Here is a 23,969-nt window from a genome sequence, read left to right on the forward strand (position 1 = left end):
AAAATATGTAATTTTAATTATTAAAAAAAAATTTATTTGGTTTGTTTACGGCTTATTTTTGTTTATGTCAACAATAAACGTCCAAAAACGTCTATGGCCGCGACCTTGTGTTGTGACATCTTTTGAAACCCGCGAATATTCTACAATTCTACGGTTATTTTTATTTCATCTGTCCAGATTATTCAAAATGAACTTGGTTGAGATAACCAAGAGTCTTCGGCGGCACCACCAAACCTCTCTCGGTTACGCCAACGTAAGCCAAGTGTTTTTATTTATTTAACATCACTTCATAGTTTTCAAAATGTACCTACTGTCATCTCCATATTTTCTTTCATTAGATGTTTATTATTTGTATTTATTTAACAATCTTCATCTGTTTATCAAGTTTAATTTGAATTGGTTGGCAATTCGTTAATTTTAATTCGATGTTGATGTTTATTATTTGTATTTCTTTAACATTTTTCATCTCTATCAAGTTAATTTGAATTGGTTGGGAAGTCGTTAATTTTTATTCGTTCAAATTATTATGTCAACAATGAATATTAATGTCGAACCATGATTGCCAAAAGGTCGTAACCGCCATTTATCCCCAAGCAGCGCAAATTTAACGATTTTTTTTAATGCGAGGTGGATAGTATTTAACAAAATAAACATATAGCTATAACGTTTGGTAGTGTATATTCCGTAAATCAGAAGAAAAAAATCATCTAAAATTCCGTTATTATCTTTTGGCGATCATGGCGCGATATGTTTACGCTTTTAAATATCGACTGGTTACAAATATGCACGCGATGTGGTGTTTATTTGCAAAAGCGGTTCTTCACGGGTTACAATGGGGACAAAGCCCCCCAGGAATACAGTAGTTGACGCTTCGTCTATACCAAAATGAATGAATTCTTACATAAAGGCAATTAACCTTAATTTGCGCAAATAATATAACATAAATATGTGCAATAAAGTTGCGAATGAGGAATAGTTGGAGCAGGTGGATGAGTTTGTGTATTTAGGAAGTATGTTTACGAGAGATGGGAAGGCTGACAGAGATGTTGAAAGCAGTGGCGTAGCTAGGTAACCAAGGGCCCTGGGGCAAATTAAAAAATGGGGCCCCACTGCTATGTAAATTGATTAGGTTTTATCAAATAAAAATATGAAATATACAAACACTTTAAAAATGCTAAGCTACTTAAGCTCTTTTTTGTGCACTACAGACTGCAGGGCAGGTAATAAAAATATCAAACAGTAACAACATAAATTACAATTAATCTCGGTGTAGGTTTGGCTAATAAAACGAAATAGAGAAGATTCAAGGGTTTATTATATAAAGGTCGGGCCTACCAACTGGCTAAATAACAATTATATTTACAATTTTTTCCTAGCTTTAGTTTTTCGCAAAAGTATCAATGACTTCGTTTAAATCCAGGCTTGATGCGGTTTTGTTTTCAATTGCTATTAGCGATAAATGTGTTTGGCCCATCTTATTTCTTATATATTTTTTTTTATTATTTTTAATTTGCTAAATGACCTTTCAGCTGCTGCAGAAGTGACAGGAATTGTAAAGAATAATAACATTGCTGTAAATACTTCCGTTAGGTCGCATTCTAGCACTCCATATTTACTCATTATTTCCTTACATAATTGGTGAACAGTCCATGCTTGAGTTAGTTGAGGTAAAACTAGATAGTAAATATTGATAAATTGAAGTGAAAAACAAGGGCCTATTATATCTGAATATTTTTGAACACAACCAAAAACGATTAACTGGCCCATATTTAGAACACGAAAAGTAGTACGATTTTGAAAAACACCTATTGTTCTGGTTGATGTCTGTTGGAAAAGGTCCTGAAGGCTGTAAAGGCCCCATATCAAGAATTTGACGTTTTTCGTTATCACTTAATATTTGGTTCGTGAAGTTTCCCAAGTCATAAGAAGATTTGTCGTACACATTTTCGAAAAATGTAGAGGTCTGTGGTTCTTCCAAACCCTCCGCTCTTATGTGTGTCATGCAAACATCATCCACGTTCACATGATCGGCGGCGGAGGTATCTCTAACTGCAATAATTGTCGAATCTTCTTCAGTAGGCTTCTCAACCAACACTGCAGTTACCACATTATTTGAGTCACTATCAATAGAAATATTTTGGCCAGATGTACTTGCAGAAGGCTGACTAAAAAACTTGTCAATTTTGGGCAATTTTTGTTTACTATCTTCTCTTTCTTGGCGTTGTTTGCGTTTAAATGCACCACTGGGTTTCTTCTTTTTATCCATATTTTAATACGCTACAAATGTCGTTGGGGCATGACGCACATATCACTATCACTGCCAACCTACAGAAAGAATTTAGAGGAATTCCCAAAGCATAACTTTTGAATTTCTCTCTACTGGTTGTCATGATTAAAGTGGGGTTGCAAGTTGCAACCTCTCATATTTATTTTGAAAATAGGAGAAATTTCCAAAAGTTCAGTTCGATCGAGATTTCTGGTAAGGATTCGAGGGCCCCCTGAGCTTGAGGGCCCCGGGGCACTGCCCCGCGTAGCCCCTAGGTAGCTACGCCGCTGGTTGAAAGAAGGGTAAATGCAGGTAATTCCATGAATGGAGGACTGAACGCAGTTGGCACTAACAAAAAATTGTCCAAAGAAGCGAAGTTAGCAGTCCACAATGGAGTGCTGGTATCTACCCTGATGTATGGAAGTGAGGCATGGCACTGGCAAAGAAAGGATGAAAGTAAATTGAATGCTGTTGAAATGAGATCCCTGAGGCCTATGTGTGGTAAAACCATGTATGATTGTGTGAGGAATGTGGAGATCCGCAAAGAGTGCAAGGCTGATGTAAGCGTAATGAGTAAGATTAAGAAAGGGACGCTTAGATGGTTTGGGCATGTAGAGAGAATGAGCGAAGAAAGGAGTGTAAGGAGGATATATGATTCAAATGCGAATGGTAGCAGAAATCGGGAACGCCCGAGGAAGACATGGCACGATCAAGTGAAGCAGATACTCGAGTCGGGCCATGTCAAGAGTCAGAATAATAGAAGAGTATGTATGAGACGATGTATGAATGTGAATTGAGGCGAGAAGTGTGTGCCAAGACCGAGTGGTTTGGCGGTCCGTCCTCTCTGCCTTCCCGTGCTGAGAAACGGCTTAATGGTTAGTTAAATATTTATTTCGAATCATTTTTGATGTCATGAAGCTCACTAACCTGCGGACTAGCGAATAGAGTAGCGAAGCGTCCTTTGATGCATTTCTCAGTGTGTGAAGAACCTGCACACGCGGGGATATTCTGAGGTGTTGCTTTAGGTTTATTCCTTGTGTTCCTTTCTCGTTCGTAGGAAATCCACGAAGAAGTATGTGCGCACTTGTAAGTGAATTTCAAAAAGCTCGGGGACAGACCATTGCATCCCCTTATGTGGACCATTGGTTTTAGTTCAAGAAAGTTATGTAGTTTCGGGCGGGAATGGCGCGCACTCTAATGAAGTTCGATGATAATCTTGCGTTATTTTTAATATATGCACGCAATTAAATGTCAAATTATAGCATTCTGGCATGATTTATTGGACTATATAGACAGAACAGATTATTCTCCACAATATGAAAACAAATCCTCGTGTGTCAACACTCTCAGATGTTTATAAAAACAAAAACATAAAATTTCATACAAAGACGTACCGTATCTTTTGAATGTGGTCCCGCCATTCACTCGGCGTGTGTGTACTTAGGTGATAGACACAAGTGGGACACCATGATCACTTATCATTTTTAGTTATGAAAAGTTATGAATGACATACTAGTACTAACGCCATCCGTTGACAAAAATGTAAACTAAAGGACTAAAAGGCGCGAAGAGGTGCACTTGATTATCGATCTTTTTTATGAAATACAATTTTATTTTTGAGAAATTCTTGTAGATGTCAGCATCGTGATAGTTCTACGAATGTCCAAGTGAGCAAGAAATACATTTATGACGAAAGAGCGCTGGAATATCGGCCGTCAAAGTTTCCGTATCAACTGTTGATACAGCCGCGTGTGAGTATGGACTTTTTGCCGTAACAACAGTTGATACGGCCGCGTGCAAAGAGTTAATGCACGTAGAAACATCATTAACGTATTGCACGTAATATAAATATATGTAAAATTACAAATCAATGTGTTGATTTCATATTTTAGAAAAGCTTAGTTCTTCTGGCCTTACTTTTTCGACACCTGTAATTTTTCCTTACAACATGGGGGTGCCCTATCTCCACTAACTCAGTAACTCCGAGCAGTTAGGAATTTCTCATAGCCATGAAATGCAAATAATAATGTTGCAGGTGGGATGGGTGTCATGGTGTAATAATGACCAGAAGACTTCTTTCTCCGAGGGAGTGACCATTATTGAGAATGAATCACTCCGATACGTGGCCTATATAGTCTGCGTGAAGGATCATAAAGAAGAAGATGAAACTGTAAGTACAACAAATGCAATTCATATTCAGTTTGTTTTACTGTCTAAGGTGAGGCACTACGTCGTGTAGTATTTTAAATTGAGCCGCTATCAATAACAACCCTTACGTAGATGGCGATAAGGTTTAAATTCCCGCTTAACACCATCCGCCTGTTTTGATTTATGCAAGAAAAAAACATGGCCAAAAAGTGCCTTTTATTTTATTTTGTGGATGTTCAGGCATAAATATTAAATTTTTTTCGATCATTTTATAAATAATTTAATATGCCACATTATACAATAAAATCATAACCAAAAATGGGTTCGTAAGTAGGAGATTTTGAACTTTAAAGCAGTTTTCATAGGCCTTTACATTATTTTTTTTCTGGGCTTATAAAAAGACTTATCTAAAAAATACTCGATAATTTCAAAGGCCAAGATGTATTCTACTCGCAGTATTTAATTAAAGCATCTGAAACATTTCTAGGTGACCAAATTTTCTAACCAAAAACACATAATTTTGCATTACTACGTATGGCATCGCCTTAACTGAACTGTTTTACATTAATTATTATTACGGTGCTTATTACTTAATACCTTTACTATTGAAGGTGTAGTAGAGACGTCACTTTTCATAGCTTTGAAACTTAGGTAACGTACAAGCTCAGTTCCAAACTCAGTTACAATGCCATTCCAAGCCAAGGTTAGAGCTACTGTGCTCAGGCTGAATATGAAATAATGTCACAAATGGTGTCTTGAACATTTAGACCTTATCCCAGCACTCAGGGCTCTGCTGGGGGGAACCTTTTATTACCCTAGAGACTCGTGTGACCAAAAATGAATCATTCACACAAAAAACTAACATCCAAGAGGGAACCGAGGAGGATTGTAGAGGAGAGGGAGATTGTATATGAGGCCGCCTCGGTGGACTCTTGTCTCTGGGGACCTTCAGGGAACCCAAACAAAGAATATCTTCCGATGGGAAAATCCTTAAAACTACAGCATCTTCCAAGAGATCCATACGCAGGAAAACAGGGGTTCCATGATCTCATCAAAATGACAATTCAACACACCTATAAAAAGTGCTATAAAGCTATGAAAAGTGATGAAACAAAAACTAGGTTACATATGTAACTTTATAGCACTTTTTATAGGTGTGTTGAATTGTCATTTTGATGAGTTATCTGGTCACCGAAAACAAGAACCCTCACGGGACATGGAAACAAGCTCAAAGGTATGAGGTGAAATGGGAGTTAGCACAATGTAACCTCACGGAAACTTTCCCTATTCCGTCTCCGCTTTAATAAATTGTAATATCCAATAGAACAAAAGGCATCAAAAGAGGAAGATCTTTATAATGTTTAAAAACCGAATCTATTCGCCACGTATTCAAAATATATTCACAACGCTGATCAACAAACGCTCCTTCTGAATATTTAAGGTTTGTTGTATATACATAGAATTCATAAATCGTCATTGAAAATGAATAAAACACCGTCACATTAAAATGCCCTGTTGGAATTTCGAAAAAAGTTGTCTTTTCTACATCTAAAATCATGTAGAATCACCCCCCAAAGTTAGTGCACTTTATCCCCAGACACCCTGTAATTTGGCATTAAAGTTGGAAGGTCATTATTGATTAAAAAAAGTAATAAAAAGGACTGGAGTTCTTTATTGGTACACAATCTGTCCCATCAGAAGTTGTCTCATGAATTAATTAACTAACGACCCTAGTACTTCCCTCCCAAAGTGTGTTTGAAAACAAGTACCTACTGATCTGCCGTAGAGGTTGTCAAATGAAAATGAGCCGCTTGACTCTCTTTAAACTGCCGAAGATCTAAGACTTAAACTTCAAGTTATTTAAACTAGCTGTTTAATTTTAAAGTTGTTCATAAAAATGGAATCACGGTGATGATTTTTCCTTCTTTCAGACCGATGAAGATGACGTAGAGATCCCCATGACGCCCATGTTCTCCGCGAAGAGTCGGGACATTAAAAACCACACGTCGATTCCTGAATCTCCCCAAGATTCAGACGATGATACGGATGATGTAAGTCATTCAATGTAAATATATTAATATTGCTTGAGGTTAATTTGATGCTTGTAGAAAACTATAATGGTCTGTTGTGTAAACTTCAAATAATAATAATTTCACATTGAATTTCCAAGATATTTTAAATGTTCTATATATTTCTTCATTTTGAAGATGTCGTAAATATGAATACCATTCTAGAAACTAGATAAAATTACCTATTAGATTTTGTATACGAAATATACTTACTTAAAAAGTGCAATATTTTAATTTCAAACATAAAAAAAGTTGAAAAAAAAACTTACCACAAACATCTTTGATCAAAACATCACAAAATTTCAGAGAAATCCAAATTCAAAAAACAAAGTCGTTTTATTTATGGAGTTTGCAAGAAAACCGTCACCGAACTTTTCATCTCAATCATCCAAAAAAAACCAACACATGCATTAGGCATTTATGTTATAAAAAACATCACTTTAAAGAAGTTCTTGTAAAATATAGACCATAAAATTCAATTTGAATAATGGCAAAACCTTTTTAATCCAACTTCATGACATATCATGAAAGTAGATTTACAAATGCTATTATTATACAATTACTTGTATAATAACTCATTTTATGAACAGAACATGATCTGTGAAGATATTTCAATAGACATAAAAACAGCTGTCAACCACTGCCTTGACGCTTGAAGAATATTTTAATGCGGGTGCGTAAAGTCGCAAAAAAAACATTGTGGCCAAATTTTAAAAACAAAGTTAAAGATAATTTTTTATTGGTACCAACACGATTGTATGAATTGTATTTTGAAAATCATATATTTTTTTAAATTATTGCAGAGTGAAATTATTATGAGCTCCCAGCAAATATGTATGACAAAGAAGAAACAGCCAATAGTACCAAAAACACCCCCAACCACAAATACAGATTCCGTTTTCTGGAACTCCAGCACGCAATCTCCTTCTTTCAATCTACATTTAGAAGACTCTGCTGTTAATGAGAGTGTAATCCCTCAGATTGAAGACAATATACATGATGCACTAACACAGGTTTTACCAAAAGAAGATGACCTGGAGATTGATTCAAGCATACATATACTAGAACAGCGATCTGAAATAATTAGAAGGCGGAAATCTTTCCATGAGCAGGAAACTCAAATCATTCCCAGGCGGAAATCTTTCCATGAGCAGGAAACTCAAATCATTCCCAGGCGGAAATCTTTCCATGAGCAGGAAACTCAAATCATTCCCAGGCGGAAATCTTTCCATGAGAATGAAACTCGAGTCATACCCAATGATACAATCCATTCGATTCATGATCAAGAAACCCAAGCGATTCCTAAAGGAATAGAAAAAATCAATGATCAGGAGACCCAAGGAATTCCTGAAAAGATCCTTCATGAACCTAACTCTGATATGGACGATGAAGAGGAAACAGAAACAATTAGCCCACTGGAAATAGAAATGCTGACCAAAAGAAACAAAGAGGTTGTAACTAAAAAGAAAGGAGAAATGCGAGAGGACGCTCAAGAAAATAGAGTTGTTGTTGAAAAGAATCCTAAACTACTCATTCACGAACAGGAGACACAGTTGTTTACAATGCCTCCAAAAGAAGTCCCTAAACAAACTGTCAATATTGAAAATCCAGATATTTCTACTAATCGGAGTGACCGTTTGTTGGCTGATTCTGAAATGTGCAACTTCGACATGGAGGAAGAATCAGAATGTCCTGATTCTCCTGATTCAATGAGCCTGTTTGAAGTTGAAATGCCTGATGAATGTGATCCTTATGAGCAAGATACCCAGATAATGGATCCCATTATTCCATCCCTTGTGCACACTTCTGGTGCAGATGATGAGGATGATGAACTCACACAGGTCCTAGATGATCACCTGATTATTCCGCGACACATTGTTATACCACAAGCTCAAAGCGTGGCTGGAGTGGTGTCCATTCTACAAAAGCGGATTGATAAAGAGGACGTATTTAAGAGCAGCCTTGCGGACGGCTGTATGGATAGCCAACCGGATGAAATCTTATTCAGTAAACCAATAAGTGGTGGTGACTCTGGTACAGTTAATACCCAAGAAAAGGTTGAAAATATTTTTGATATCGCCACACAAAAAGCCAAAGTCACACAGGAAGTAAATGTGTTGGATTTGCCAACACAAAAAATTAATAAATTAGATGTGCCCACACAGGCAGTTAATGTATTGGACATGCCCACACAGGAAGTTAATGTATTGGACATGCCAACACAGGAAATTAGCGTATTGGATATGCCTTTAAAAAAAAAGAATATTGTATTGGATATGCTAACCCAGGAAGATAACACAATGGATATGTTAACAATAAAAATTGATCCAACTAATTCCAAGAAAGTCATGAATGTTAAAATGTCAAAAAATACTAATGGAACTAATCCAAAAGACAATATTCGGCCAGTCCTAAAATTATCCGCCAACGACTTCAAAATAGGTTCATCCTTGTCAAATCATCAGCAGTTCAGATCGAACAGTTATGTCACACCTATCAAAAGACAAGTTTTAGCAGACTCTAACAGCTTTAGCTTTAGTACTCCAGCTAATGTTGAGAAAAAAAAGAAAGGCAAGCTAATACCATCAGACACATCATTTGATACATCTGTTATAACACACACCATAAATCAACTTAATTCTTCTTCGTCTTCCCTGAAAAGTATCAATAGTGACGAGGAGAATTACTACAACAACACAAGGGAACTAGAAGATGACTTGCTCTCCCAGACTGTTGTCAGCGTGACAGACAAATCTCCAGCAACGAGTAAAATTATCGCTACCGCACCCTTGATTTCTGCAGCAGGTGAAAAAAATTACTACGGCTGCACTCAGGACATAATGGAGGATTTGCTGACACAAAAAATAGACTGTAACAATATTTCACCAGTTAAGCCTTTACCGGTTGTGGTTTCTCCACTTCAAAAGAAAGATACTGTAGTGCTTGAAAAAAGTAATGAAAATAAAAATTACTACGCCTTTACGCAGGATATAGTGAACGAGTTATTAACCCAAGAAGAACCTCAGCAAGATCTTCAAGAACCAAGCTTTGAAAAGTGTTCAACCGATTTACTATTCAGTAAACTTCCAAAACCAATCTCCTTCAGTCAATCATCAGATACTGGCAGTGAAATACTTGACGTTACACCACTGAAGAGGTTTAGAAACACCATTTCCGACAGTGACTTGGATTCCCCACAGATAAAGAATTTTGCTATTCGTGGACAACTTATTCAAAGTTCCAGTTCGGACAACGAGTTAGAAGAAGATTCCGCACCACTTACTGAAGAAGATGTGCCGATTGTTCATCGTCGTGCGGTTCCAAAAAAGAAACCAAAAAATCAGCCGGTCGAAGTAAAACAAAAACCTCCAACCATTATGGAAGCCAAACAAACCAGAGTTAGCTCCAGAGTAAAAAAAGATGTGACGAGGTTAATAGAGGAAGAAACTGTTGATAAAAGTGCCTCATTGTCTTTGAAAAATAAACCTAAACTTTTTAGGCGAACTTCTGTGTGTATTGAAAGACTCCCTGATGAATTAGTTGGTGTTTCAAAAATTACTAATATCCCATCTAATTCAGCAACTGATAAAAGTGACAAAGGCACTAAAAAAAAGACTAAGCGTGAAATTGACAATATTATTGACAACAGTGAAGATCTACCAAGTACTAGTAATATAAAGCCATCAGTCATTGAGAAAGGCGGTAAGAGACGCCAAAACAGTTCTGGTAAACAAGAACTCAAACCTAGTACAGACATTGATGGACGGAGCGGAGAAGGTAAAAGCAAGACTAACACAGATAATAGTTGCAGCAAAGTCTCACAGTTAAGTACTGACACTTTAGAAACATCCGCTACCGCAAAACAGAAAAGAGTAAGTAACAGAAGGGTTAAAAAAGAACCAGTCAGCACTGTTCCAGAAAAAATAAACAGTCTCTTTGATACTGATGATTCTGAAGGAAGCAGAGACAAAACTATGAACAAAAGGAATTCAGCTAATGTTCATGATGATCCGGTTACTGTAAAACGAGGCAGAGGAAGTCGCAGCAAGATTGAACACATTGAAACCAGCAACATTGGAATCCCAGAACAATTGGAAGAAAGGGGGAAAAAAAAAATTAAGAAGGACACCCGTGCTGCCAACTCACCTGCCAAAATCACTGATAAAAGAGAAGATTCAGTGCCTAAGAAAATATCATCTAATGAAAGTATCTCTAAAGAAGTAGTCGAGGTAAATGAAAGGACATCTAGAAGAGAAGTGGAAAAACCTGCCAAAAATAGTGGAACAAAGCGTCCTGCAGATCCAGAACATGAAGAGCCCGATGTCACACTAAAGAGAGCTCGATCACACTCCAGACAGAGGAAAGTAAACGTCAAATGCATCATGTTGACACAGATCACGGATCTCAAGGCTTTAGAAGTCATCCCCAAGTTAGGTCAGTACCACAAGATATTGCAATTGCATGAATATATTCTGTTAACTTCCCATCGGTACATACATAGAACAAGAACACATCAGCTAACACTATCAGCAGCAGGACCAGTATACAGGCAACTTGCATTGTAGTTTGTTTACAAATTACTAGTCCTTTTTACAATATTTAGTTAGACACTCTTACAAATGTGTTATAATTTACCCACATCAACTCATTTTTAGCATCATTCGAATATTCAGATCCTGCACAGAAAATTCCCACAATGGACTGCGCTGTTGCCTTACTTTAGCGAACATTACTTTTCTGCGCAGGGTCTGGTTATTTCAATGTGCGCTCTTCGGTGGTCAATGTTCAACTGATTTACAAAGCATTCTCGAACCCTCCAGGTGCCAAAATATGGTCACATGGTTTGCCTCCAGCTTGCCGAAATGATACCCAGATTTCATGTTAGGCAAGTCCATCAATTTGGATGTCTATGTTATCACCTCAACAAATGTATTAATTTTCCTACTCTTATCTTCAATGTTGTTGTTTGCAGGGGGGAAGGTAGTGGACCAAGGGGGAGATGTGTTGGTAATGGGGGGCTCAAAGAGAACGGTGAAGTTAATGGAGGCCATAGCCCGGGGAATCCCCGTTGTCTCTCAAAGCTGGCTCACAGCCAGCAAGCAAAAGGAGAGTTTTCAAGGTACATATTTATTTTTATAAACAATCTGGCAACTGGCATAATTTCTGCTTATACTGTAGTCCCAACTGCTCCCATCTGCCTGGAGCCAGTGAAGCTATGGCAACCCCAATTGGAGTATGTTGTGAGGATGGAGGTAGTGGGGTGGGGAAGGAGATGGTGATGAGGAAGGTGGTGAAGTACCCGGCTATTCAGATCTGGTCACTAAACACGCCTAAAGCCATTTCAAGCAACGGTTCAATTCTGAATAGTGGTATCTTCTACTCTGAAACGTGCCGCAAATATACCTTACTTTATTTTAATGTTAAAATTTTGAAATAACACAAATAAAATTTACTTGCTCATGCCGGGAAATGAACCTGCGTCCTACGGAACGCTAGTTGAGAGCCTACTGAGGCCATTATACTGGTATATTAGTCTGCCGATATTATGATATATTCAACATTCTCAGATATCGGGCTAATATCACCCAATGAGGTTTTTCTGCGATGTAAACTAACATGCTGGTAGAGTACCTACGCAAGCTGCAAACAGACATGACGCTATCATTTTTTGACGCCTACGTAAGGTACCAAGTCTACCTACTGTCTGTAGGTACGTACATAATATAAAAATATATAATATAAGAATTAGTTCCAGAATGTATACAGTGATAGTGCAATGCAATACATTCCATATTTTGAAATAATATATGAAATAATTAGAATAAGAACATAATAATACATAGATAGCTGATGGATTTCGTCAATATCGTATTGACATAAGGGTTTATTGATTGTCCGTGCTAGACCTTTAGGAATTGGAGTCGATAACTCCACCATCCTCGCCAATTGCCAATCGGGTAGGCATTTCGTATTTATATATATATTTTTAAGTATCTTTTATTTAAGAGAAAGCTACAAGCCGTGTATATTCTTGGTATACATTATATCGTAGGTAATAGGCATTAAAATAGCCTGACAAACGAAGTCTAGAAACGTTCGATTTCAAGCTCAAAACTGGTTTTTATTTATTTTATAAATAATTTTATTAGAAATCAAAAAAGTTAATCAAGTGAAACTGTCACAGATAATCTTAGCTATATTACTGTATTTTAAAAAAGTTGTTTCCTTTACGCGTTCATACATTTCTATTGAAAAAAAATATTTTTAGTAGCTTACATTTATATTTTTTATTGAGTAATTAATTAGTATTCTAATCATGCGAAACGATAGGAAAACCCTCAATTTATATAATATTTCAGCATATTTTTTGGTATTCAAATTGTACACATGTACAAAATGTACAAATGTACATGTTATAAAGATTAATCAAAATAGTGATTTAGTGTATATCTATTCTAAAATTACTATAAAAATATTCTATTACCTACGTCCTAATATTTGGACTTCACAACATCGCGACATAACCAACGAAAAAGTGTAAGACTTTTGGCTTAACATTTAAAAGGAGTTCATTGAACATTTTGAAACATTTATAATAAATATTGTTTTGTGTTACTGATAAATTTGTCTTATTAACTGCTGAAATGTCATCCGATTTCAGATAAATGCGTATAATGCAAAAGTTGAAAAATTGCATTGTCATCGACAATGAGTCTGTCTGTCGAGTTTCAGCTCTATCGCATGTCATTCATTCATCGCATTCATTACCTAAAATGACATTTTTGAAAAAATGTACACCATCTAGTTAGTAGTTAATAGCGCTAATATCCCTAATATACACGGTGTCCGGAAACTCGCAGTACAAGCGGGAAACTGGAGAATCTACACCACATGGGGAACCCAAATAAACATAAAGTTTTTTGATTTGAGCATTTTCAAAAAAAAAAAAAAAAAACGAAAAAAAAATATTTTTTGGCTATTTTAGGGTTAAAGTTTTTTCTGGTGTTTAGGATTGAACAACAGATGTTTTAACCCTGCAGAGCAGAAATATTTTATGATTACACCGGATTAAATGAAGGGTGATTTCAAAAGAATGCTTCAAATCCGAGTTTCTTCATTTGTTTTACTTTCAAATAGTTTTAATTAGTTGGGTACTTTGATCTTCAGTAATAATTTATAAGAATTTGATTAAAAAAAAAAAAAATAATAAAGAAAATCAACTTCTAACTCGATTTACTCGATAACGAAAGCTCAAATCAAAAAAAAATATACTACAAAATCGACTCCAAATGTGATGTAGATTCACCAGTTTCCCGCTTGTACTACGAGTTTCCGGACACCCTGTATACAGTAGAACCCTGTTAATTCGAACCCCGATAATTCGAAAAAAATTATTAATTCGAAATTTTCGCCAAAAAAATATCCACAGAAAATTTTTTTCATACAAAATGATTTTTAATTCGAAATTCGTTAATTCGTAATTCGAAATTTATTTTTGTCCGCACACGAAAATTTGTTGTGTAATTCGAAAAACTTCGATTTTTGCGAAAATAAATCATAAAATTTCGTAAATCTGAATCTAAAAGACAGCCATAACGGTAAAATGCCGAAAAGTGTATTTTTATGTGGTTGTACATCGCCCTAATTAGTATTATTATTTTGTAAATCAGAATCATTTACACTGGAATGTCGTATTTTTTCCAATTTATTCCGAATATCCGAGTTTGAAGGGCCGAGAAAATTCGTTTTACGCGGAAATATGCCGTAGTTTTATGAATTTACACCAAATATCTGAATTCAAAGGGTCGGCTGCGACGGAATTCGAACGCTAAATTTCAAATTACGCGGAAATACGACATATTTTTACGAATATACTTCAAATATCTGAATTTAAAAAGCCGGCCGCGACGAAAATCTGCCGAGAAAATTCGATTTAAGCAGAAAAATATTGTATTTTTACGAATTTATTATAAATATCATAATTTAAAGGGTCGGCCGCGACGGAAATAGACCGCGAAATTTCGATTTACGCGTAATTATATCGCATTTTTACGAGTTTATTTCAAATATCTGAATTTCAAAGATCCGGCGCGACGGAAATCGGTTCCGAAATTTCAATTTACGCGGAAATATATTGTATTTTTACTAAATTTACTTCGAATATCTGAGTTAAAAGATCCGGCGCTACGGAAATCGGGCGCAAAAATTTCGATTCAAACGAAAATATGACGTATTTTTACGAAATTTATTTCAAATATCTAAATTTAAAGGATCGGCCGCTACCGAAATCGGCCGGGAAATTTCGGTTTACGCATAAATATATCACATTTTTCGAATATCCGAGTTTAAAGAACCGGCCGCGATGTTAATCGGCCGCGAAAATTTGATTTACGAGAAAATGTGTGGTATTTTTATGAATTTGCTTAGAATAACTGAACTTGAAGGGCCGACCGCGACGGAAATCGGCTGCAAAAATTCGATTTATACGGGAATAATTGGTATTAATACGAGTTTACTCCAAAGATACCACCCGAATTTGAAGGGGCGGCCGAGGAACTCGATTTTCGCCATTATTTTTTTTTTTTTTTTCGTAAAATTTCGAATTACATGGGAATTCGTTAATTCGAAATTTGATTTTTGATGTCTGCTGGATTTTGAATTAACGAGGTTCTACTGTATTATGATTATCTTTTTAACTAAGATAAATTGGAAGGTTTGAAACTTTGCCCTGCGTGGTCAAGATTGCGGCTTCAAATCCTGACCTGCGCAAGTAAATTTTATTTGATTAATTTATGTTGGTTTGCAATTTATTAATTTAAAATATGTGGCACCTGGGTCACGTTCCAAAGTGGAAGATAAGACTCAGTAAGAACGCCATTCAGTGTTTGGTGACCAGATCTGAATAGCCAAGTATTTCCTCACCTTCCTCTTCCTCATCTCCTTCCCCTCCCGACCTCTAGATGTTTATAAAAACAAAAACATAAAATTTCATTCAAAGACGTACCATATCTTTTGAATGTGGTCCCGCCATTCACTCGGCGTGTGTGTACTTAGGTGATAGACACAAGTGGGACACCATGATCACTTATCATTTTTAGTTTTGAAAAGTTGTGAATGACATACTAGTACTAACACCATCCGTTGACAAAAATGTAAATTAAAGGACTAAAAGGCGCGAAGAGGCGCACTTGATTATCGATCTATTTTTATGAAATACAATTTTATTTTTGAGAAATTCGTGTAGATGTCAGCATCGTGATAGTTCTACGAATGTCCAAGTGAACAAGAAATACATTTATGACAAAAGAGCGCTGGAATATCGGCTGTCAAAGTTTCCGTATCAACTGTTGATACAGCCGCGTGTGAGTATAGACTTTTTGCCGTAACAACAGTTGATACAGCCGCGTGCAAAGAGTTAACCATAGATATAGTATATTATGTAGAAGGATCCACACACCTTGTTACAAATCATTTATGTACCAAATGATTACGATTGTTCTAGATCCCTGGAAATTCATCTTGGAAGATAAAGAGCTGGAAAAGAAATTCAAGTTCAACCTAAACTCTGCCATCAATACTGCCCATCCGTACTTGACTGGATGGGTCGTCTATCTCACCCCCAAGATACTGCCTCACCCCCAGGAAATGAAAAGTAATACATGCATGCATACTTTAATTAATTTATAACTATTTATATTCATCTAGTTTTACTAACTATTTGTTAATTTTTAGCTACATCAATTAATGAAATTTTGCATCTTATAAACCATAATGACGCCACTCCCCAACTCAAACACGAGAAGTAATTTCTCAATTGAGTTGGGCAGTTTTGTTAAAAAAAATATAATTTTTTCGCCATCAGCCTAAAAATTAAACATACTAATATCGTTTTTTTATGTCAGTCCATTTAAAAAAAAATTATCATCTTCCTTCTAACAATATCATTATACATATTTATTTTTATGGTTAATTTAGTTAAAATAATTTTCATTTTTCAAAGCTTGTAAAATGCACCAAAACTGTGATGTGTCGTGTGTCACATCACAGCGAGCTTACTTTTTATTTCGATAGGGTCAATCGTTAGTACTCATTACTGAGACATTTTTTATTCTTAAATTATCAGCTTTCAATCAAAGAACACATTGTAAAATGTTTGCATCTTGTGTCACTATTGTTATTGAAACAATAAAACAATATCGTGTTGCTTTTACGTCTGTGGTTATCTTGGTGTACTAATGAAAGTCTCAGTTTATTTTAATTAGATCGTTTATTGAAGGAAACACAAAAGCGCGTTTATTCACAGAATAAAGCACTAATAATATTTTGGCGCGGAATGCGAGCGACTAACTGGGTCAAGGTTACTAGTTTGACGTTTCTCCGTTGGCTGACTGGGTAAAATGACTGACTGACTCGCTGCGTCGGGCCTACTTATATAGCCAGCCGATGGCGGTAGTAACTATGCGAGACCGCCGGTAAACTGGAGGTTGGTCGTACAAACTGGATACCTCGCCTAGGTGATTGTCTAGACCCTTCTAGCAAATGCGCGAAATGTCTAGACGGCTTGGTGTACCTACCGGGCGCACAACGGCCGAGTGCGTGGGTAGGCACTCATTGCGTTGCAATAATAAAACGTCATAATGCTATCCGTATAAAATTCGACTTATCTCTACAGAGTTCCAGGCTGAATGCGTCTTACATTGGCCGTCCTTCCGGAACATTCAAGAAGTATCTATCGCCACATGTCCAACAGGTAGCATGTTTTCAGATGGCGCTGTTGGATGTAAAAGCATTTTTTTTACCTGTCACAGGTGACATCTATATAATGTAATGAAACTATCCGTAAAGAGAATGCAGCACATGTAACAAGATATCCCAAAATAGTATGTAAATTTTTTGTATTTTCAGCTTTGATAGAGGCCAGTGGCGGCAAGGCGGTTCTAGTGAGTGGGCTGGTGGGGCGGCGCAGCGGCAACACTACGGCACGGGGGTCCCAGGGCACCTTCTCCGTCAGCTGCAAGGAGGACTCCCACATCTGGCCCAGCCTGCCCTGCCCCATCAACAACACTGAGGCCATCATGCTGGGGGCCATCCACCACAAGCTGGTCTCGGGGTATCAGATAGACAAAGAAAATAAATAGCCGCAAGGCTTACATTAGAGTACAGTAGCATTAGAGTACAAATATTAGAATAGGCTTCGCCCCATAAGAATGTCAGTGTAATGCCAGCTGTAACCGTAACCGTTGCAGACACGGTAACCAGGTTCTAGTGTGGTGCACAAGGGCCGTTATACAGGCGTCAACTCGCCGCGAGTCGTTCGCCAACCACATCTGCACTATGATTTTTGGTTAGAGTAACGTGACGGTTACAGTTTGCTGATGAGTATGCGGTTTAAGGGTTAATTTCTTCTACTCAAGCTCCTTCATTTTAAACTATCTAACTATCATGCAGTTACCCGCAGGGTAAGCAGAGAGGATGGATCGCCTAACCGCTCTGTCTTGTCATGCACTCCTCAACTACATTGTCTCATAAATACTTTCATGTCTTCCTCGGGCATCCCCGACTTCTTCAACTATTCACTTTCACGTCATATATTCTGCTTAAACTTTTCGTTCATCCCCTCTATATCTAACCAAAACTCTGTACCCATGCCATCTAAGTGTCCCTTTCTTAATCTTATTCATTATGCTTATATCAGCCTTGCATTATTTCCGAATCTCCACATTTTTTAAATCCATATTTTATCCTTATCTGCCTTTCTGTCACTCGTAAAGTTAAACTTTATATTGATTTCTTTTTGGCATAATTAGCCGTGTTTTGCTTCTTCCTCCTTGAGCTAAAGTTTTGGTCAGCCTCGCAGTGTCCTTTATCAGTAAAAGTTATAAATAATTGCTCGCTGGTAAAGTATAATAACAATAATATAGGTAGTAGGGTTAAAAATAATATTTTTTTGTGTAAATTCCATCATTTTACCGTACATAATATTAGTGTGTGTGACATTACCCTGCTTATCGGACATTTCATTAAAACCTCAACTACAGTGGGTGGCCAAATTATTAGTTACACTTGCAAAAATTACATCATCATCACTGTAAAACATTATTAAATAATGGGAATATATACTTTTATTTGTTTTTTTTAGTTAAATTAGATATTTCTTATAAAATTAAAATAAATTATCACATTGTTTGCGGGAGACGCTAAAAGTGTTTTTTGTATTTTCATGCCATTGTTAGACGGTGGGAAATGCCAAAACTGTTGTTATTCTGTGAAGTAAATATTAGGCAACAAATCTTGTGAGACGTGTACTAGGTACCCGGAAATTCATAGTATTAATGAATTCGTAGAGGCATTACCGGGTGGTAGACTGTGGTCACTAAACATGCACTTGAAATACAATAGCATAGCGATAATGTTTCGTTTTTATCTTTACATTTCATCAGTTTTGTAGCGAAATTATTTAGTTTAAGACATTCTTCATTTTCGTTTCTGCCTCCATTCTACTATGTATTACAAATTATTTTTATTAAAAAAATACTAAGAATTTTGTACAAAATATCTATCTTTGGGAAAAGTAATTTAGCGCGCGAATCTGAAAAAATTTCTAGCTTCATGGAGTTGATTGATAAAAAACCCCCCGCAAATATATTGTTAAATAATACGCATTTGAGAAGAAGCACAATAAGAAATGTTTAGAAAAATCTCTTAATATTTGATAGAACTTCCCTTGGCATTACTGCTTGCACATTTTTTTGGTGTGCTCTGAGAATGCTTTCTAGGAGAAATACTAACTCCGGCTTCATTTATAATTTTCATCCTTCGCACCCTTAACTAGCATAACTCCTTTTTACATTTTCTCCTGTTTTCCAGGCAAATGTCACGAATTTTTCATTTGTTTCGAGCGTAGCGAATCGCTTTCCTCCTTGTTCTGGTATTCTGTCTTATATAGATTTAAGTTTAAGTTTATTAATAAAATAAGCAATAAATTTATGTGTGCTTTAAAAATTCTTAAATAATAAGAAAAAACTCTAGAGTAACTAATAATTTGGCCACCCGCTGTATAATTAGCAAAAACTCTCAATTTAACTGTAGTTTTTTTGTTATATGTGGCATTGTTTAAATAAAACTACTTCATTATTTAACCCTTTCATATCTCAGGTTAGTACTCGAGTGGACAAATTTGGCGTTGCAGGCTCAATCCTCTGCTAGATAAGTCCTCCATCATTGCACAAGCAACATTTTCCGTTATTTGGTCAAGTTCATTAAAAGGAAGAAGATAGGAAGACCGTCGATCTATCAGTTTTTACAAAAATAACTACTTCGCATAATACTCAAGACTATTTCTTTTTGAATATTACCTTGTAAATCGCTGAGGGTAAATGGGTTAAGGCACCTGTTGAATACAATTTTATTACATGCTTACAATTATTACATAAAAGTTCCACTTAAAAAATGTATGCAATAAATTATTACGGCTGTTACTTTAACGCAGTTCTAATTTACTACGGCTGTTACTTTAACGCAGTTCTAATTTACTACGGTTGTTACTTTAACACAGTTCTAATTTAGTATGGCTGTTACTTTAACGCAGTTCTAATTTATTACAGCTGTTACTTTAACGCAATTCTAATTTACTACGACTGTTACTTTAACGCAGTTTTAATTTATTACAGCTGTTACTTTAACGCAGTTCTAATTTATTACAGCTGTTACTTTAACGCAGTTCTAATTTACTACTAATGTTACTTTAACGCAGTTTTAATGTATTACAGCTGTTACTTTAAAGCAGTTCTAATTTATTACAGCTGTTACTTTAACGCAGTTCTAATTTACTACTACTGTTACTTTAACGCAGTTTTAATTTATTACAGCTGTTACTTTAACGCAGTTCTAATTTACTACTAATGTTACTTTAACGCAGTTTTAATGTATTACAGCTGTTACTTTAACGCAGTTCTAATTTATTACAGCTGTTACTTTAACGCAGTTCTAATTTACTACTACTGTTACTTTAACGCAGTTTTAATTTATTACAGCTGTTACTTTAACGCAGTTCTAATTTACTACTACTGTTACTTTAACGCAGTTCTAATTTATTACGGCTGTTACTTTAACGCAGTTCTAATTTATCATGGCTGTTACTTTAATGCAGTTCTAATTTTGTTGTTAACCATCTTACACAGTGAAGTAGTTGGAGACAAAAATATGAAATATAAATAATAATAATGTACATATTTATTTTTTTAATTGAAATTAATAAAATACTTCGTTTTTACCACTTTTTAGTTTGCTGTGTTAGAAGAAGTATTTTTTTAACATTTTTGTGTATGTCCCCTGAAATTGAAAATGTTTCTTATTTAGTACATACACTTTAACAATTTTATTTATCTAACATTCCGTATTACAGATTTTGTTTCTTATAAAACTGAATTATAAAAAATATTCTTACATTTTTATTAAAACTGAATTTATTTTTGAAAGTTAGTGCCTACGTATAATATTTTTTACTTAAATATTTGTAAAGCACATAGATTTTGTATTTGTTAGGCAATTGCACCATTATTTTTTGTTACTTTTATATCTTATTACATATTATGTCTTTTAACGTATATTATTACATTATGTAATTTCAAAATGACAGCTGCATTTTTATTTTGAATAGCAGGAGGGATATATTTATTGATTTATTAAATACAGCTTTAACTTTAAATCACTTTAAAAAGAAGATAAAAAGATAATATCATATAATAAAGAAAAACACACATAATGCCTCCAAATATTTTCCTAATGGAATCTTAAATTTCCAATACAAAACTGTGTTTACGGAATTCATCTGTGATGTAAGTGATACAGAGTGCTGGGCTATTGGTCTAAATGGAACATTTGCACGGAAGGCGCTTGTAGTTTTCTTCTTTATTCTATGGATAATATATACAGATTTACAAATTTATCTATGCAAACCCAAAAGATGAAAAACAATCATTCATTCTTGCTCCGTGCCTACACATTGCGCATAGATATTGGTTTGTTCATCTGTAGGTATCATTTATTTTGTAATTCAAATGTATAATGCTTTAATTTAAAATGTAAATTTTTTATTAATAAAAATATATTATTATAGTATGATAACTTTATTTTTAAAGCTGGGTATGTGTGCGTTCCACAACCAGTAATGAGACAGATTGTAAACAGAAGTTACATTTAAGACAAACTCATTACATTCACAAAGAACTCGTTACATTCAATACAAACTCGTTATATTCAATACAAACTTATTACATTCAATACAAACTCGTCACATTCAATACAAACTCGTTACATTCAATACAAACTCGTTACATTATAAACAAGTATGCCACTGCAAGTTTGTCATTGCCAGAACTACAGACCCACAGTGGTAGATGTGAAGCTAAAGCGGGCCACAAACATCTGCGCACGAAATCCACGATCACGATTGACACAAAAGCTACGTGGCTTGATACAGCGATGTGGCCACACATTCCTAGCCGAGCTATGCCACGAAAATGCCCTATTTCATCTCGGCAGTCATAAAGGATGCATGTATTTGTGCGCAAAATGATAATATAACGATAATAATGATAGCAGAGGCAAGTAGGTAGGTACATACGACCTTTAAAAAACCTATATTGGATATGATAAAAACGATTAATGGCTATAAGGATCAAATAATAAAATAATAAAAGACGGCCGGCATAATAATAATAATACCTGGATGACTTTTATAGCGCTGTTTTTGTGCAAAAACACCTCAAGGGCGCTGAAGTCCAGTGGTAACGCATTGGACTGCCATTCCGAAGGTCGCGGGTTCGAACCCGGCGTGCGCAAATAAATTTAATTTGATTAATTTGTGTTATTTCGCAATTAATTAATTAAAATAATATATAGTATATTTGCGGCACGTTCCAGAGTGGAAGATACTACCAGTATCGCCCTGGTGTAAGACCACCATTCAGAATTGAAACGTTGCTCCAAATGGCTTTAGCCGTGTTTAGTGACTAGATCTGAATAGCCAGGTACTTCCCCACCTTCCTCTTTCCCTTCCCCAATTACCTTCAGCCTCACAACATCCCCCAATTGGGGATGCCATAGTCTCACTGGCTCCAGACGGGAGCAGTTGGGACTCTTGTGAGGTATTCACTATAAAAAATAAAAAAAATTTAGTCCGTCCCTTCGTGCTCGTTATAACCAAGTTTGACTGTATATACTAGCGGACCAAGGAATGCTTCGCTATTGCTAATGTCTCTCTCGGGCGTCACGGACTTCTTCCACCATACACTACTGTACACCACAATATTACTACAAATAAATATATATATTAAATTAAAAAACTACATTACATCGATTTTAATTTGACTCCGTTTCTCATTTCGTAGCAGAGATATTGCGTTAAGTATTCCTCGGGCGTCCCCGACTTCTTATATCATTCAAACCACTCTCTAAACACTCCTGGCACTAATAAGAACAAACTTTGAAATTTTCAGCGATATCGGCGAAGAACTTTTGGAGATTTAAGATTTTGAATAAACGAACATTTACCTTTTATTTATATAGATAGATAAATGTATATTTTTGAGAATTTTGCGAGTGAGATTATGGCATCCCCAATTGAGGTGTGTTGTGAGGCTGAAGGTATAGGGGAGGAGAAGATAGAGAAGTACCTGGCTATTCAGAACTCGTTACCAAACACAGTCAAAGCCATTTCAAGCAACATTTCAATGCTTTACCATTTATGGTAAAGTTACACCAGGGCGATACCGAGTAAGTAACAAATATTAAAAACATTCTTCTATTCTAAGTAACGAATATAAAATAACATGTGTAAAGCGCTTGGACGAATGAATGAAGAATGTGAAAGGCGGGAGAAGAAACATGCGTGACGTGGGCCCCGCAAGCTTTGCTCGGCCGGCATATCCGCTGCAGCCCACGCGTGTGCCTATGACATCACAGCCGTGCGTAACATTATGGTATAACACGGTAAATAATGCATTATTAACCCTTTGTTGTTTTTTACATCACATACACTATAATTTAAGAAATCCTAGATAAAAACTATTCAACTATCGATCTGCGTTTAAAAAAATTAAGATGTAAAATAATATCTGTCCAATTCTGACTTAAGTGCAATAGGCAGCCAATTCAACATATGATGGCTCATTGGAGCCCGTGCACTAGGCCGCCAAAAATCCTCCACTGCTGCAGCCATTAGATCGCGCATGATTGCAAAGCAGCCAATTGGCTGCATGACAGAGCGGGACAAGGCTAAAAGTATGTAGCTTCAGTCTATCAGCCAGGCGTATTTTGTGTTCCAAAAGTAGTTGAAATTTTGTTTTAACGCTCGATGGAGGGGTCATTACTGGCTGCTCAATATTCCGGCTGAAAACATTTACACACTGCCTACTGATACTGTATGCCTGGGCATTTGAGATCTAGAGTCATTTTTATAAAAAGTAGCTTCCTTTATAAATAAA

At 35.9% G+C, this 23,969-nt stretch overlaps 1 protein-coding gene across 1 annotated transcript; it reads left to right on the forward strand.

Annotated features, from left to right (window-relative positions):
- Window positions 1-120: 120 nt before the first annotated feature.
- Window positions 121-20,240, forward strand: LOC149415495 (uncharacterized). The gene is made up of 8 exons (XM_089642677.1): window positions 121-253; window positions 4,302-4,436; window positions 6,346-6,465; window positions 7,287-10,917; window positions 11,456-11,602; window positions 15,986-16,135; window positions 17,389-17,593; window positions 19,639-20,240. Exons 1-8 carry the CDS (start codon window positions 188-190, stop codon window positions 19,691-19,693), a joined length of 4,509 nt encoding a protein of 1,502 aa, XP_089498803.1. The 5' UTR covers window positions 121-187; the 3' UTR covers window positions 19,694-20,240.
- Window positions 20,241-23,969: the final 3,729 nt, after the last annotated feature.

This window comes from Hesperophylax consimilis, chromosome 18, assembly GCF_061612785.1.
Source record: "Hesperophylax consimilis isolate HC1 chromosome 18, BYU_Hcon_1.0, whole genome shotgun sequence".
Lineage (NCBI taxonomy): Eukaryota > Metazoa > Arthropoda > Insecta > Trichoptera > Limnephilidae > Hesperophylax > Hesperophylax consimilis.

Coding starts and splice junctions, on each gene's coding strand:
- LOC149415495 (XM_089642677.1), top strand. CDS start 188: ATGAACTTGGTTGAGATAACCAAGAGTCTTCGGCGGCACCACCAAACC. Junction 6,466..7,286: donor CAGACGATGATACGGATGAT/GTAAGTCATTCA, acceptor AAATTATTGCAG/AGTGAAATTATTATGAGCTC. Junction 10,918..11,455: donor AGAAGTCATCCCCAAGTTAG/GTCAGTACCACA, acceptor TGTTGTTTGCAG/GGGGGAAGGTAGTGGACCAA.